Source organism: Megachile rotundata, chromosome 1 (genome assembly GCF_050947335.1).
Source record: "Megachile rotundata isolate GNS110a chromosome 1, iyMegRotu1, whole genome shotgun sequence".
Lineage (NCBI taxonomy): Eukaryota > Metazoa > Arthropoda > Insecta > Hymenoptera > Megachilidae > Megachile > Megachile rotundata.
In genome coordinates, this window is record NC_134983.1 from 14,167,211 (window position 1) to 14,183,312 (window position 16,102).

Sequence of the window (16,102 nt, forward strand, 5' to 3'; positions counted from 1 at the left end):
GAGGTACGCGTGCGGCGTTTAGAATAAGTTAAGCGTATGTGAGTGGGATTCAATTAGTATTATGTTAGTGTATGTATGTGTGTGTGATACAAGTTCTTTGCTGAATTGTGGTAAAGAACTTGTTTATGCGAGCCTATGAGCTAAGTAGAGTCAGAACTCATTTATCCTTCTGACAAATGAGGTATTGCAATTGGAGGGTGGTAGGGATTTGGAGTTAGGGTGGGTCACTCTCGTAGCAACCTCCACGTGGTGTGACCTGGTAATCGGTGTCGTTTTCTAAACATTTTTCTAAAAATGAACTTTAGAAAACGATATCGAGCTAATAGCTACGAATTAAATTATAATTTCATTTTGTTGAGAAAATGTTTGGATCAAGTAATATATTACAAGTTTCACACTTATCCAAATCTAGAAGATTTACGGATCTTATAATAATTTGGAATATATTTGTAATTAATTTTCTGTATATTACTAATATTGACTTTTCAGGTATTTTTATCAATTTTGCGGCGTGGGGATGTTGGAAAGGAAAAGAAAATAAAATAACTTATAGGAAAATGAAAAACTATATTTCACAAAAAATTACAGATGGATGTGTTACATAGATATGATAAAATATTTATTAGAAATAAATTACTGATAAATATGCAGGTTCAAATTATTCTTTTTCGACCGCCATAGTTTTACACTATGCACATGCACACCCCCGATCCTTTTGATTCGGGTATTTAAATTGGTTGTGCCTCTGTCTCCCTCTAGGAGGTAAGTTTCCTTGCCTAGTGTCACTTCTTGTTATACCTACTCTTTGGTAAAATTGCATTTAGTGATTTCCGGATATTTAGGGAAAGTTGGAGCAGATGGTACTCCTGGAAGCGTTCAACAATTTTGATGAGGCAATTGGTAAACCTGTTAAAATATTTTGATAGCTGGGAAGTCACGTACTTTCAAATAGAATGTGTCACAGTTTTTATAAGATAACGACAATATTTTATAGTTTGTGCAGGCTCCGACTTCAAACTATCTGCATTCGATGACGAAGGTTGTGACTTCATTTTTTATTATATAAGAATACAATTTGATATAACCATTGCCTACATGGTCACAGATGTTGCAATGATATTGATAAATCTTATATTGTGTAGTAGGATCAGTTGGGACAGTTTGGATCAGTAATTGTATTATAATTAATAACCATTTTAACAATGAAGGATCAGAAAAGTAAAGTAGAAAGGTCTACCGTTGCAAGAAGCACGTAAGTACAGTTTGTTAAAAGCTATATACTTCTTATTAATTCTATAAAATTTATTATGTTATTTTGATCTACTGCTTTTTCTGCTGTAGACATTGTACCAGTTATGGTGTGTGTGATCTGCTACCATTAGATGAATTTGAACCACCTATGCATATAAAAATGGCTATAAGGAATCATTCAGTAGAATATTCTACAAATAATCAATTACAAGGAAATTACATCAAGCTTATTAATAATTTTTTAAACATGAATAAAATAGGAGCTGAACATTATTTAATATTTTTTAAAATTTTATTGTATATGGAGGACCATGAAATTCAATTAATTGCGGCGGAACATAATTTAATAAATCAAGACATTAAGGAAATTTCCAATATTTTTGTATTCACAGTACCTACTTTAGATGAGACTGACCCATTTATTAGTATTGGTGATATGGTAAAATTACAAACAACATCATCAAAATATATATGTTGTGGTAAAATTGTAAATATTGAGGCAAAAGATATATATGTATCTGTGAGAGAGTAAGTATGCTTAAATTTATTTTTAACAGTGAAAAGATGAAATACGAATTATTTTAGACATGTAACTAATAATAATTATTTTTGAAAATCCAGATACTGCAGTAAAAAGCTTTTAGGTGACACGGTCAATGTTTATTTCTTTCCTGCAAATTGGCCAATAAAGTGTTTCCATTATGTCTTGCACCATATATGTAAACATAACTTGACTAATTTATTATTTCCTAAAGTAAATACAATTTTTCACACTTCATACACGCAGTAAGTTTCATAATAATAAATTGTTTTTAATGTTTGTATTGTATTTCTTTTTATTTAGTTTTTATAATTGTGTTGTAGAAAGATAGATTGGGTAAATCAGTCTGTAGCAAATAATCCAGAACAAAAAATGGCAGTAATGAACATTTTGAATAATTCAGCATATCCTGCACCATTCATATTATTTGGCCCTCCTGGTACTGGAAAAACAGCAACATTAGTTGAAGCCATTTGTCAGGTATAATTTATATAACAAAATTCATGAAATAAGAATATATGTTTAATATTTTTTCTTAAAATTAAGATTAGGAAACAGTACAAGACCAAAAATATTTTGGTATGTACATCTTCTAATGCAGCTGCAGATGAAATTACAAAAAGATTATTAACTGTACTTCCTTGTAAAGATGTCTTTCGAATGTATGCCCCATCTAAACCTTGGTAAGATATTTATTTTTACAAATAATTATTAATTTATTACTTACTTGTTTTTTCATATTTAGGACAAGTTTAGATAAAAATATTGATCCTGCATCAAATTTTATTGACAACTCGGTGCTTTTTCTACCGAAAGAAATTTTTATTTTAAAAAAGATTGTTATTACAACATTAGTGAATTGTATAAGGTATATCTTTGACTTATTACAATCGTTTTTATAATAATTACTATAATAATAATTATAATTTGTTAAATATAGATTGGTAGCACTCAATTTACAAAAAGATCATTTTTCGTATATATTCATTGACGAAGCTAGCCAATGTATAGAATTAGAATCATTGATTCCATTTACACTTGCAAGTTCAGAAAATAAAATAGGCAAAGGAATATTACATGCTCAAATTATTATTGCTGGCGATCCTTATCAGCTAGGACCTGTAGTTCGATGTAAAAAAATTGAGCATTTGCTTGGTGAATATAATTCTAGATTTGATCTTGTACAAATATTTTTACCTGCTTGTATAAAATTTAAATAATTTGTAGGAAAATCAATAATAGAAAGATTAATGGAATGTGAACCATATCAAAAAGTAAATAATAAATACAATTCACGTTACATAATAAAATTAATTCGCAATTATCGTAGTAGAGAAGCTATTTTACGTGTACCAAATGAATTATTTTACGATAATGAATTGTTATGTAATATTAAAAATGATACAAATAAGATAACATTAAATTGGAAAGAATTAGCATATAAAACGTTTCCTATTATTTTTTTTGCAATTAATGGTGAAGAAATGAGAACGGAAAATGGAAGGTAATACATTTTTCTTATTGAAATTGCTATTAAAATAAAATAATTTCTTATGAATGATATAACAAAATATATTCTTTTTTTAGCGTTTATAACAAACAAGAAGTTAAAGCTATAATTAATTATACAAGAAAACTAGTATACGCCAAAATTGGTGTCCGCAAAATTGAACCAAAAGATATTGGCATTATAACGCCATTCAGGCAACAAAAATTTATGATCGAACAGAATTTGAAAAGATACAAATTAACCGATATAACTGTTGGAACTGTAGAAACATTTCAAGGGCAAGAAAGAGAAGTTATACTTTTAACTACAGTACGATCGAAAGTCTTTCAAAATAACGGCAAACAACATATTGGCTTCCTGTCTAATCCAAAAGTATAATTTTTTATATTATTCAATTTAACTTAATTTATTTACTTATTTATTTTATTTCTTTATTCTTTCAGAGGTTTAATGTTGCACTGACAAGAGCAAAAAGTCTTTTAATAATAATAGGAAATCCAGCTACACTATGTAAAGATAAGAATTGGAATGTTTTATGGCAATATTGTAAAAAGAATAATGCATGTAGCATTATTGAAGTAATACCTTAGTTAAATTTAAAAATACCTTTTGTATAGTAAGTCAAATATTGGTAACAAATTCCAAGATATCATTTTTACATTTTGCAACTTCGCTTATGTTTGTTTAAATAATTTACAGAAAAAGAATTTTTATTGGTGTATATGCACATGTAATTATAAATTATAAAATTGTCATATATATTGTATAAATCTTGTATATTTATATATTTATTGAAATGTATTTTATATACAAAAACATAATGTACTATCTTTTAATGAAAAGAATAGTACATAATATATTATATTTTCTGATCTATTTAAAACTTTATAATGTTATGAAAATCTTGTTGACTGTTTCTTTGATGAAATAAATACATGAAGTAAAACAAAACTTATAGATAAATTTTTACTTCTTTTAAATTCTATTGGTTAAAAATATTATAACTTCAACTTTGGAACTTTATAAATAATTTTAATGCTAAAATTTGTAAGGTACAACTTTATTCTAAAAGTAATTTTGCTGTGCTTCCACTAATATCCTTATTAATACCATGACGTATCGCAAATTCATGTTTTACACTTGCAAACAGAATATCTGTTAATAAGAAGATTTGTGCAATAGCAAATGCTAATGTTACGCCAAAATAAAAGTTTGCATTGGCTGATCTGGAATAGATCCATTGGTACCAAACTGTGGGAGCAAAAACTGTACAGAACAACATAAAACAGCCTACGATGAATCCTTGTTGTGTATCTATAAAATAATATAAAGTTTTAATATTCTTATTCAATAAAAGAGAAGTAATTAATATATTTACGATAAAAATATACTTACACTGGAATAAATGTTTCCACAGTGGCAAAAGGGACATATAAAACCCAACATCCCCTATACAAGGATAAGATTTAAATATGGCAGCAATTGCTAAATAAGAAAATGCTAATAACATTGGGTCATGTCGCAACCTTAATGCCAATGGTACTATGTACAGTAAGCTGACATTTATTTGAAAAGAAGCAATAAAGAGCCATTTAAAGTGCTCAAACATTTCTGTAAAGAAGTACCAATAAAGTCCTATATTTGGACGCAAATCGGGGACTGTTAAAATAAAACCCAATGTGTTCCAAATAAATGACCAGCTTCCCATGATATAATAAGAAATACAAAATAGAGCTGCTAACATGCTCACAAACATCATAATAAAAATTACAATATTCATTTTTTGCTTTATGTTGTTAGAACGAACAATATAAATAATTGCTGGTACTAAGAGTGAAATAGGATAGAGTCCTTGTAATGTTAATAATGAAATTGATAAACAGCTCCAAAACATGGAACATCTTATCATTGAGATCAATGCTATGGAATATAACAAGTTTGTGAATACTGTTGTTGTATGCCCAACACAATTTAGTATTACATATGGATTAAACAAATATCCTGCTGAGACATACATCATGGAAGTATACACCATAGAGGTATCATCTTCATTTTTCATATTCTCCTTACTTGATTTTTCCTCATGTTTTTTAGAGGCCTGCAATAAATGTCATTTTTAATAAAAAGAGAACCACTCTGTATAACATCTGTTAGAAAATGTATAGACTTACCAATTCAATTGCATACTGTTTTGCAGTAAGTCCAAGAAATAAAGCTGTGAATAAATCTGTAGAGATAAATAAGCAAAATAAAATCCAACGTGGTAAATATTGCTGTATAAGATTGAAAATGTATAGTCCAATGGGAGTTTCATGAAATAAATCTCCCTGATAAGGGTCGATACCACAATTATATAAATATACTCCTTCAGTCACTGAAAAAACATGTCTTTTATAATACAATTGCTATTAACATGTTACAAAAATTACAAAATATTACACTATATATTAAGTTTATATCACTTTTACGTAAAGTTTAAATAATACATTGACAAATATTCTAACCTCTTTTCCAAGAGTTCAATGCAGTAGAAACTTCCACGCGATTACTAATAATTTTTTGAAACTCAGAATTCATCAACAGGAATCTAATAGTTCCTGCTAATATAAAATTTGATAACCATTGTTTCACCATTTTTTAAATAAATTATTATTCATTCACATATATTCGTTGTGTAGTGTTTACGGAAATGTAACCGGTACTTAAACAAACATTTTATACATTTGCTTCACTTTGGTAACAGAATATCTTCACAGCTAATTTCTTTTTCTCTAATGTTATTGTATAAAAATTAAATCATACATCTTATTTTCAGAAAATCAAACCATATCACACAATTTCAACCATTCTGCTCCGATAAGAGAACATATTCATCCATACGACATTGACTTAGTCAATGCATACAAGTTTTCATTTGTTCCGCACTGCTCCGCGTACGGTAGTTCTAACGACTGACTGTTTTGAGCACGTTTGCAACGAAGAGTAACACGCATGAGCATTTACTCGACGTTGGTTGAATGTGCATGCCTTTAAATTTCCAACTTTGCGACAAACACGATAACAATATGTATTATTTTACATTTTTTACTAGAAAAGAGCAAAAAATGTGGAACGCTTCACGATTTTGCGTGTCATCCTTGCGCAGGGGCCATGCTAATCTTCTCTGTATCGTTCCAATTTTAGTATATGTACTGCCGAAGCAAGTACAACAAACAATTTTCGCTTGTCGTATATATGGAAACGTAAGCTTCATCGAGAACTAGCGAGAAAACTTATATTTTACAAACCACCTAGCGGTACAACTATGAAGTAATCACTGAAATGTAGTGTAGAAAAAGAAGAGGTTCCATGTTTGTTACAAACTATCTTCTTGTAGAAATTATAAGTTCAATATTATAATTTTATGATCTGAATTACAAAATATTATATCTGAAATACAAATATTATACTTATTGTACGACCTACAGGTAAATATAAATATATATAACAATAAACATCGTAAAAAATGTTTTAGGTTAATTGTATGTTCATTGATTAGGTTTTAGTTAAAATTAATTAATTTTTAAAATCAGAAATAATTTTCTGCAAATGTTATTCAGTTTCAGTAATGAAGCGGTTAACAGGTTGGCGATATGGATTATTTATAGGAACTTTTCTAACAGCAGTAGCAGTTAATGGTTATTTCGTAATACTAAGTCCTCTAATGAATCCAGAACCATACAGTATGTAAAATTGTTTATATGTGAACAACAATGATTTTAAATATTATATATAGGCTTACGAAGTTAACAAACTATTTTAATTGCAAATCAAAATGTAAAAGTATTTATTTTTATGTAATAATATTAATTTTAGAATTAATACGAGAACAAGTAAAACCTCGCTTGCCAAACCAAGGAAATTGAATTTCAAAATGTAAATATTTGACAAGGGATAATAGTCTTATTAGTACAGTAAGTTAGAGAAAAGCATTTGTTGTATAAAATTAATTTTTATTTTATGTATTATAATTACGTATAAATGTTACTAAAACTTTTGTGCATAAAAACTAGATTAAACAATATTCAATATATTATGTTATAAAGTTAATAAACATAATGACTTGTAGCTCTTTTTACAATTATTAATATAATTACATTATTATACAGACATCTGCTGTAAGAAGTTTCATACTTAAGGTGACTAGAAACTCCCACAGACATAGAATCTTATAAATATACTGTTATAGTACATTTTAAAAATCGTCATGATCACAAACATCTAGGAAGACATCAAATGCCTCACGGTTGCAGTTTCCATCAGCAGTGAAAACATATTTATGAAATGTTCCATCCATACAGATGGCTGTAAAATATGTAAAATAAAAAATTAAAATAAATGAAATATTTATGCCATGTTCCTATAATGTGGAGTACATTTATAATATAATAAATACCTATAACAGAACTCCTTGTACCAAATGCACACACACAAGCACATTCTGGTGGTACTGTAAAAGTAGCCAAAGCCCACTGACTTTCAACATAATTTCCCAGAAACCTCATTTTTGAAAAACTATAATTAAATTAATGATAAATTTTGATCAATGTGTTTTGTATAATGAGTCAAAATTTTAACTATATGTACATACGTAGATCTACGATTTAGTTGTGTGTCTTTTAATGCAAATATATGTACTGTTCCTTTGTCACTGGAAACGCATAAAAATTCCGAATCTCTGCTGAAGGTAATACTGAAACATTCATAATATAAAATTATCAAAAATGAAATGCAGTTTTGTAGAAGTTATTAGTATTTAATAATCAAAACTTCATATTTACCAATAAAGCGTTGCAGGATCAGCACCTCTTCTCAATTCTACTATCAAGTGTTTGCGTATACTGTCCCATACTCTAACTAAAGTACCTTGTGTTGAAGCAGTTGCAATCATAGTCCCACTACTGTTAACTGCCAGACATGCCAATGCACCCTAACAGTATTGTTTGTAAATATAAAATGCTAAGAGAAAACATGCTAATGAACACAGAAATAGCAGATTCATTTAACAATCTTTACATAAAATACACATACCTGATGTGCTACAAGAGTTGCAGGAGCACTAGAACTTCCAGCTTCTGTAGCACCAAGATCAAGTAATTGTACACTACCCTGTTTGTGACCAGGGAAAGCAAGAAGCTGTTTTTGTGCAGTGGCCAAGGTAGCAACTTCAATTAAACCTTTTGGATTATCTCTTGTCTCTAAAGTTAATAATCTTCGTGTTGGCATAGGAAATGAGAACACATGTATTTCACGTTGAAGTGCTACTATCATCCTATTTTATGTAATTTATGCATAAGTAAGTAAATGTATCATAAGTATCAATTAAAAGTAAGAATTGTTTCTGTTCATAAACTTACTTGTCTCTACGTAATCTAACAGCTTTAATAGGGCTACTAAACGTAATTTCCATCACAAACTTTTTAGATAAATCATCATATATAAGTACTGTGTTTTCTGCAAACTTTGGTCTCATACCACCTCCTACTATAGCAATAATATTTGTTCTCCAAAGCATTTCTGCAATGGCTATACTTCCCATTAAATCATTTTCTAAATGTGCTTTTTCAACTAGTGGTTCTACATTATATACTCTAAGACCAGATTCCATACAACATGTAAAGCATCCTGAAACAGCACAAATCAAATTAATTTAATTGATAAATAATAAGAGAAAATGTAATTAAAGTTAATAATTCAATTTCATTGATTTTTTTCAGTTTTCATATAAGTTTATTATTAACCATTTTACAATAACATTTTAAAAATTTTTATTTATTTTTTTTATCTTGCTGTAATTTAGAAGAAACGCATGAGAAATGTTATGTGTTAAGCAATAATTACCTTGATCTTGATTAAATCGTAGACTAAGAATACTTTTTTCCCCAGCCATTTGGTATTGCTCCAAATTAAATAAATTTTTGTTGAATTGATGTATAATCAGTTTTAACAACTATGGTACGTGTTTTTGTTTACATCATAACACAATTACTTATGACTTGTGACATGCTTGAAATAGTGCTTTATTCTTCACGAGATGTCATGTATATATTTACATATATATTTTCTTCTACTCGGCCAACTTCAATATGTTCTATCTTACTTATTTAACCAATGAAGTATATAAAGTAAATACATATATGCAGATCAGTGATGTATATTCAGTGATTTTTTATTTGGTATGTGCTCATGTATTATCACTTCTTCCCTTTATTCATATTATTTTGTTCACCATATGTATAACCATAAAATGAAACGGAACAGTAGATCAGTATCATACTGCCACACTAGTGATCAAAAGTCCTCTGAACATAGCCGAAATGCAAGAAATGATACCAATTTCTAGTGAAATAATTATGCAATGTATTTTACAAGAAATACATTTATTAAAGTTTTAATGATATAATTCAAAATAATTATTTATTTAGTAGACAATCAGAATGACAGCAAAAAATTGTATCAAAAAAATATACAAAGTTTTTACCAAAATAAAATAAAATTACTAGTATAGTAATTGGTAACTTTACTCTTTCATCGTTGGTTCCTCCGATAGCACTAATATCCTGCATTGCAGGTTCCATAGTGTGTAGGGGCCTGTGTCCATAAAGTTCTGTCAAAAAATGTCAGCAATGGTAAGTTCTCTAAGAAAAATAACTTATTGTTTTATTTTATCCTTTATCTTGCATATTCTGTGTAATAAGTATGTTGAAAAATATAAGTCAAACGATTTGAAGATAATATATACCCCCTCCTTATTTTAAATTTCATCAATACTTCAGGCAGTGAATGTTATATACTTTTCATGAATGATAACCAATTGTTAAATAACAATAAGTTTATTGTTTCACAGAGGATGAAAGCAGTAAGGTGTCCTACTGATGAACTTAGCATTTCAAATTGTGCTATTATTAATCCAGATGACTTTCCAGATGATGTGAGGTAAAGATGTCACCTTGTGATTAATTCATTGATTTGGCATCTATAATAGGATCTAAAGATTAAGTGTTATATATATATATATATATATATATATATCATGCAAGGCTTTTTAAAACTTTTAACCGATTAAAATTAAGTTTTAATCCTATCTTTGCTTTTTTATTTATAATAATTTTTTTGTTATATTAAACATATACAACCAAACCATATTATGCACTTTTAAGCCTAATTTCATCATTTTAAATTTAATCATTAAAATTTTATTGTCATCCCATAACATGTATTGCTATTGAAAGGTAATGATCCTAATCTTCTGGTATAGATTCTCAATAATATCATTATTTTGAGATATTGAAGAATGGCCATTTCTTTCAAATTGTTCACATTATATGCAGTATTTTAAATTTTTGAAAAGGTTTTGAAACCTTTAATTGGAATATAATTAAATACAAGAACAAATTTTATTAAATTATGCAAAAACTAAGTAAAAATCAAATTCCTATATATTAACATATGATAGAAAATCTGAATTAAATATGATAAAGCAATATTAAAGAAATTATATTTTCTTTTTAGGCATATTGAAGTCACTACTGCACCTAATCATCATTTTGTATTTACTGTAAAAAGACATCATGAAGTTCCAAGAGGAACTGTGGGTTTTAGTTTACCTCAGAGAAAGTGGGCTACCCTTTCTCTTAATCAAGAGATTGAAGTTCGACCTTATCATTTCAATCCTACTTCAAGTACAGAGTGTTTATGCACTATTGTATTGGAAGCTGATTTCTTACAAAAGAAATCGTATGTAGATAATATTTATTTATTTAACCATATCTATGAGAAATTTTTAAAACATTAGAAGAGAAAGCTTTTTTACTCATTTATGATATAATCTATTTTAGAACTACTTTGGAACCATATAATACAGATGAAATGGCTAAAGATTTCCTGTTACAATTTTCGGGGCAGGCATTCACCGTTGGTCAGCAGTTGGTCTTTCAGTTCAAAGATAAAAAAATGCTTGGTCTTGTAGTGAAAAGCTTGGAAGCTGCTGATCTTTCTGCTATAAGTTCTGGACAAAATACAGTACCCAAAAAAACTCAAATGGGACGTTGTTTGGGTGATACTGTTATACAATTTGAAAAAGCAGAGAACTCGAGTTTGAATCTTGTTGGTAAAGCAAAGGGAAAGGTCGTTCGGCAATCAATTATAAATCCAGATTGGGACTTCCAAAAAATGGGAATTGGTGGATTAGATAAAGAATTCAGTGCAATCTTTCGAAGAGCATTTGCATCAAGAGTTTTCCCACCAGAAATTGTTACTCAATTAGGTTGTAAGCATGTGAAAGGAATTTTACTTTATGGTCCACCAGGTACTGGTAAAACGTTAATGGCACGACAGATAGGAACTATGTTGAATGCTAGAGAACCTAAAATCGTCAATGGCCCTCAGATTTTGGATAAATATGTTGGTGAAAGTGAAGCCAATATTAGAAGGTTATTTGCTGATGCTGAAGACGAAGAAAAAAGGGTATAATATAATTAACTCTGGCTTAATTCATTTTATAGATATAACATTAATTCAGTGTGATAATTCAATTTTCAGCTTGGGCCAAACAGCGGATTGCATATAATTATTTTTGACGAAATCGATGCTATTTGTAAATCTCGAGGTAGTGTCGCAGGCAATACCGGGGTGCATGATACGGTTGTTAATCAATTACTTGCAAAAATTGATGGTGTAGAACAGTTAAATAACATTCTTGTAATTGGTATGACTAACAGGAGAGATATGATTGATGAAGCTTTGTTACGACCTGGTAGATTAGAGGTACTTTTTTAATGGTACAACACTGAACATTTGACTATTTTTACCTAAAACTTTTATGCATTTATAGGTGCAAATGGAAATCAGTTTACCAGATGAACATGGTAGATTCCAAATCCTCAATATTCATACTTCCAGAATGAGGGATTACAAGAAAATATCACCAGATGTTGATTTAAAAGAATTAGCTACTCTAACTAAAAACTTTAGTGGTGCAGAATTAGAAGGTTTAGTTAGAGCTGCTCAAAGTACTGCAATGAACAGATTAATTAAAGCCTCTAGTAAAGTAGAAGTAGATCCTGCTGCAATGGAAAAACTTATGGTTTCTAGAACTGATTTTCTTCATGCCTTGGAAAATGATGTTAAACCTGTAAGGAATTTTAAACAAGATTTATATCTTACTAATGAACTATTACAATAATTACATTTTAACGATTTTATAATTAAATATCTATTTTAGGCATTTGGAACGAGTGCAGAAGCTTTGGATCAGCTTCTTATACGTGGAATCATCAATTGGGGAAAACCTGTGGCAGAAATTTTGTCCGATGGCAATTTGTACATTCAAGAGGCTCGTTCTACCGAAGGTTCTGGCCTTGTATCAGTTCTCTTAGAAGGACCACCAAATAGCGGAAAGACAGCTCTTGCTGCTCAAATAGCTAAAAATTCCGATTTTCCATTTGTCAAAGTATGTACACCAGAAGATATGGTTGGTTTCACAGAATCTGCAAAATGTCTATCAATCCGAAAGGTAATATATTATTTTAAATATAAAATTTCTTCTCAACGAGATTAAACATGTTCAGTTTACTTTTCTTTTCAGATATTCGACGATGCATATCGTTCGCAACTTAGCTGCATTTTAGTTGATAATATTGAGCGTTTGCTGGATTATGGTCCTATAGGACCAAGGTATTCCAACTTGACTTTGCAAGCGCTTTTAGTTTTATTGAAGAAACAACCTCCTCGTGGTCGCAAATTATTAATACTTTGTACTACCAGCCGCAGGTAATATTTATGACTTCAACATGATGATCGTTTAAAATTGAAGTAATTAAAATTGCAATTAGTATGTCTAATATATATTTTCTATAGGCAAGTTTTGGATGATATGGAAATGTTATCAGCATTCAGTACAACTCTTCATGTACCTAATTTGTCAACCCCTGATCATTTATTGAGTGTTTTAGAAGAAGTAGATCTTTTCACTAAAGAAGAAACAGCATCTTTGCATGCCAAACTTCAAGGAAAACGGTATATTTTTGGTTTAACTTTGAAAATATTTTTATGTAAATATATAAGTATTTAATACATAATCTGCGCATTTTTGTTACAGAGTATTTATTGGAATAAAGAAATTGTTGGGTCTAATAGATATGGCACGACAAGTAGAACCAAGTTACAGAGTTCCAAAATTCCTTTCAAAGCTAGAGGAAGAGGGCGGATTAGAATAATAAGTATTTAAAAGAGTAATTATTTATGTAGAAATGAAGTAGATGTCATTTACTAAACAATAACATATAGTACACGAGTAATAAACTGATTTGCATATTAAATATAAATCAGTTTAAGAAAATGAAATAGAATTGTTGCTGTAAACTGCTACATGTATAATGTCATACAAAAACATAAGCGAAGCATTTAAATTATTTACAAATATTATATTTAGATTTTCTGAAAATTGCATTTCTAGTTGTTTTTTTGATAACTTCACCGTGTATACAGTATTTATTATTGTTTTGATTATACGATACCCTGTTATGTAGTTTTAGGTGATAATTTGTTATACATTTGAAATGTTGGAAAGAATTTTATAAGTTCAAGAGAAATTATATGAAAAATGTACAAACAAAATGTAAAAAAGCAATTATAATAGTCAGAAAAGTTTAAATTTCTGTTAGATGGTAATAACAGTAAATATTTATAATATATTTTTACATAAACTAGAAATTATTTGTTTTGCTATGAGAGCTTTGCAAACATAACTTATACAGAGTAATCATCTTGCTGGGAGACACAAATCAAGTCTACTAAAAGTATTATTCGACTACTCTTTTCTTTTTTAATCTAAGCTTTAGAATACCTCGAACACAAAATATAGTCGACTCTGTTACGATAGTGATTATTAACACAGGACAATTTCAGCCTTCTATGACATGCGCTTTTCTTGTGTCTTCTAGTAAAAGAATTACACTGTATATATTTAAAGCAATACTATACAGAAAATTGATGACATATATTATTATATCTACATAAAAGTTAAATTATTTCTACATTTCTATAAAAATTGCTTCCTTTAATTTTAATTTACTATTGTATTCTACAGTAAAATAAGTTTATTCCATACTGATAACGCAGTCTTTCAACTGGTTTCGTAATTACAAATACTTAGTTATTACTAAAATTTATATTATTATATATAGTATATACATGCATCTTTATGCCTCTATTTGTATGTAGTATACATCTATGTAACTGTTTACTGTGTGTCTAATACTATTTGAAAATTTTATTGCAATCTCGTTGTAAATGTATATATGTATTTCGGTTGTTTAACGTTTTAGTGACAATATCAGCAATACCTGCTATAGGTATTTTTGAAGAATCTTATTGTAAAACCATTCCAAACACATAATACATACATATGTTTATTTTATCGTTAATGCTTTGTTAAAAATGTATAAAAATACATTTTGCTTACCTTCGACTAACTAAAAATAAATGAAAATTATCTTAATTTTGAATAAATGTATAAACAAGTATATTTTTTTAATTTGGTAATTCAAATATTTTATTTTATGGCAGTTGGTATATGTACTATTAAACAAATATATTTGCTTTATTGTATATACATAAAATTAAACTCTCTACAAAAAAAGTTGTATATCACATTAAATTTATTGTTATGCGAGATAAATACCGTAATATGAATATCTCTGTGTTTATGAAAAATATGTATGTATTGATATGCTAACTAATAAACTTAAAAACACGTGTAATGCGTGTTAACATTAAATGAAACATAGAACAATTATTTCCTACAATGCTTAAATCCAAACATACTGTTTGTTAAAAGTAATAGAATATATAAGTTATTTACAATACAAATGGAAAATCCATTGGAAAAACGGGCCAGTGTTTGTTTAAAATTATTACATTATTACAGTACTATTTACTTTTTATAATTTTTACATGAACATAGTTATATTACATTTTCAAATTACAATTCACACTTATTTATGGCGTATAATCTTGTTTCCTATATAAAATAATAACTTTCAAACATTAAGTAAAAAATATACAGTATTTTGCAATCATAAATTTTGACTTTTCCAAAAACAATGTTCCATCCCTATGTGCGTTTACTAATTTATATTTAGGGTCACACTAAAAATATGATTAATGAGTTTTACTTAACTATAATTACTGATTAAGACTGTGCTCTGTATTCCTTGTTTAACTCCGATTATTTTTCTGATGATAATAACAATTCTATTAATTTAGGTAATTAATAATAATAAAACCCATTAATTTACTTTCCGAAATAAAATATTAATACATAAACAAATCCAAGAAATTAGTTTATCACATTTAGTATTCTATCTAATTTTTTCAACTAAAGCTGAGTTTTATTTTTATAACATTCCTTTTTACTGCTGTATAGACATTAAATTTACAATTTAAGTAACACAAAGTAATTAAATATTAATTTTATAATTAGAAATATGTGCAGGAGAAAGATATTAAGAAACATAATACATTATTGATATATAAAAATAATGCACATATTTTTATTGTATATGTGTTCTTTGTTTTAAATCCGTTATAAGTTTTGTCAAATTTTGCATGTTTCTAAATTTGAAAAGTACAAATGAGAACATTAACAAAGTAGTATAAAAATTTTGTTCTTATTTTTCATCAATGTACTTCTATTTCATTATAAAATTATTACACATGTTTTATTTAACATTTCATATGCGTTTACAATGTAACATATG

General features: G+C 28.2%; 5 protein-coding genes and 1 non-coding gene across 8 annotated transcripts; 3 read left to right on the forward strand and 3 right to left on the reverse strand.

Moving 5' to 3' along the window:
• Nucleotides 1-871: 871 nt before the first annotated feature.
• On the forward strand, nucleotides 872-4,253 carry LOC100878318 (putative helicase mov-10-B.1). 2 transcript variants are annotated; one of them, XM_012296497.2, is made up of 11 exons: nucleotides 872-1,039; nucleotides 1,143-1,252; nucleotides 1,342-1,779; nucleotides 1,873-2,037; nucleotides 2,116-2,272; nucleotides 2,339-2,475; nucleotides 2,538-2,660; nucleotides 2,733-2,947; nucleotides 3,020-3,296; nucleotides 3,380-3,674; nucleotides 3,746-4,253. In XM_012296497.2, exons 2-11 carry the CDS (start codon nucleotides 1,203-1,205, stop codon nucleotides 3,890-3,892), a joined length of 2,004 nt encoding a protein of 667 aa, XP_012151887.1. In that variant the 5' UTR covers nucleotides 872-1,039; nucleotides 1,143-1,202; the 3' UTR covers nucleotides 3,893-4,253. The 2 variants fall into 2 exon arrangements, with proteins under 2 accessions (XP_012151887.1, XP_012151888.1); XM_012296498.2 differs by having other exon boundaries at nucleotides 1,146-1,252.
• A 93-nt stretch (nucleotides 4,254-4,346) lies between these two features.
• On the reverse strand, nucleotides 4,347-6,349 carry PIG-U (phosphatidylinositol glycan anchor biosynthesis class U). Its single transcript, XM_003708007.3, has 4 exons — nucleotides 5,807-6,349; nucleotides 5,474-5,676; nucleotides 4,698-5,400; nucleotides 4,347-4,616 (listed from the first exon to the last, which is right to left on the reverse strand). Exons 1-4 carry the CDS (start codon nucleotides 5,934-5,936, stop codon nucleotides 4,363-4,365), a joined length of 1,290 nt encoding a protein of 429 aa, XP_003708055.1. The 5' UTR covers nucleotides 5,937-6,349; the 3' UTR covers nucleotides 4,347-4,362.
• A 53-nt stretch (nucleotides 6,350-6,402) lies between these two features.
• LOC143265605 (U6 spliceosomal RNA) lies at nucleotides 6,403-6,509 on the reverse strand. The gene has a single exon (XR_013040256.1). It is a non-coding gene; the product is annotated as a U6 spliceosomal RNA (small nuclear RNA).
• Nucleotides 6,403-9,587, reverse strand: LOC100878089 (WD repeat domain phosphoinositide-interacting protein 4). The gene is made up of 7 exons (XM_003708006.3): nucleotides 9,183-9,587; nucleotides 8,699-8,966; nucleotides 8,373-8,613; nucleotides 8,123-8,271; nucleotides 7,933-8,034; nucleotides 7,738-7,856; nucleotides 6,403-7,646 (listed from the first exon to the last, which is right to left on the reverse strand). Exons 1-7 carry the CDS (start codon nucleotides 9,229-9,231, stop codon nucleotides 7,537-7,539), a joined length of 1,038 nt encoding a protein of 345 aa, XP_003708054.1. The 5' UTR covers nucleotides 9,232-9,587; the 3' UTR covers nucleotides 6,403-7,536.
• LOC143265347 (uncharacterized) lies at nucleotides 6,615-7,707 on the forward strand. Of its 2 annotated transcripts, none has more exons than XM_076536903.1 (4): nucleotides 6,615-6,769; nucleotides 6,902-7,024; nucleotides 7,158-7,217; nucleotides 7,451-7,707. In XM_076536903.1, the coding sequence occupies exons 2-3, from the start codon at nucleotides 6,910-6,912 to the stop codon at nucleotides 7,205-7,207; spliced, it is 165 nt and encodes a 54-aa protein (XP_076393018.1). In that variant the 5' UTR covers nucleotides 6,615-6,769; nucleotides 6,902-6,909; the 3' UTR covers nucleotides 7,208-7,217; nucleotides 7,451-7,707. The 2 variants fall into 2 exon arrangements, with proteins under 2 accessions (XP_076393018.1, XP_076393013.1); XM_076536898.1 differs by having other exon boundaries at nucleotides 6,617-6,769; nucleotides 7,158-7,255.
• A 277-nt stretch (nucleotides 9,588-9,864) lies between the features above and the next one.
• On the forward strand, nucleotides 9,865-14,054 carry LOC100877976 (vesicle-fusing ATPase 1). Its single transcript, XM_003708005.3, has 10 exons — nucleotides 9,865-9,970; nucleotides 10,189-10,277; nucleotides 10,854-11,078; nucleotides 11,180-11,807; nucleotides 11,883-12,107; nucleotides 12,175-12,474; nucleotides 12,565-12,855; nucleotides 12,928-13,112; nucleotides 13,200-13,358; nucleotides 13,441-14,054. The coding sequence occupies exons 1-10, from the start codon at nucleotides 9,959-9,961 to the stop codon at nucleotides 13,556-13,558; spliced, it is 2,232 nt and encodes a 743-aa protein (XP_003708053.1). The 5' UTR covers nucleotides 9,865-9,958; the 3' UTR covers nucleotides 13,559-14,054.
• The last annotated feature ends 2,048 nt before the right edge of the window (nucleotides 14,055-16,102 follow it).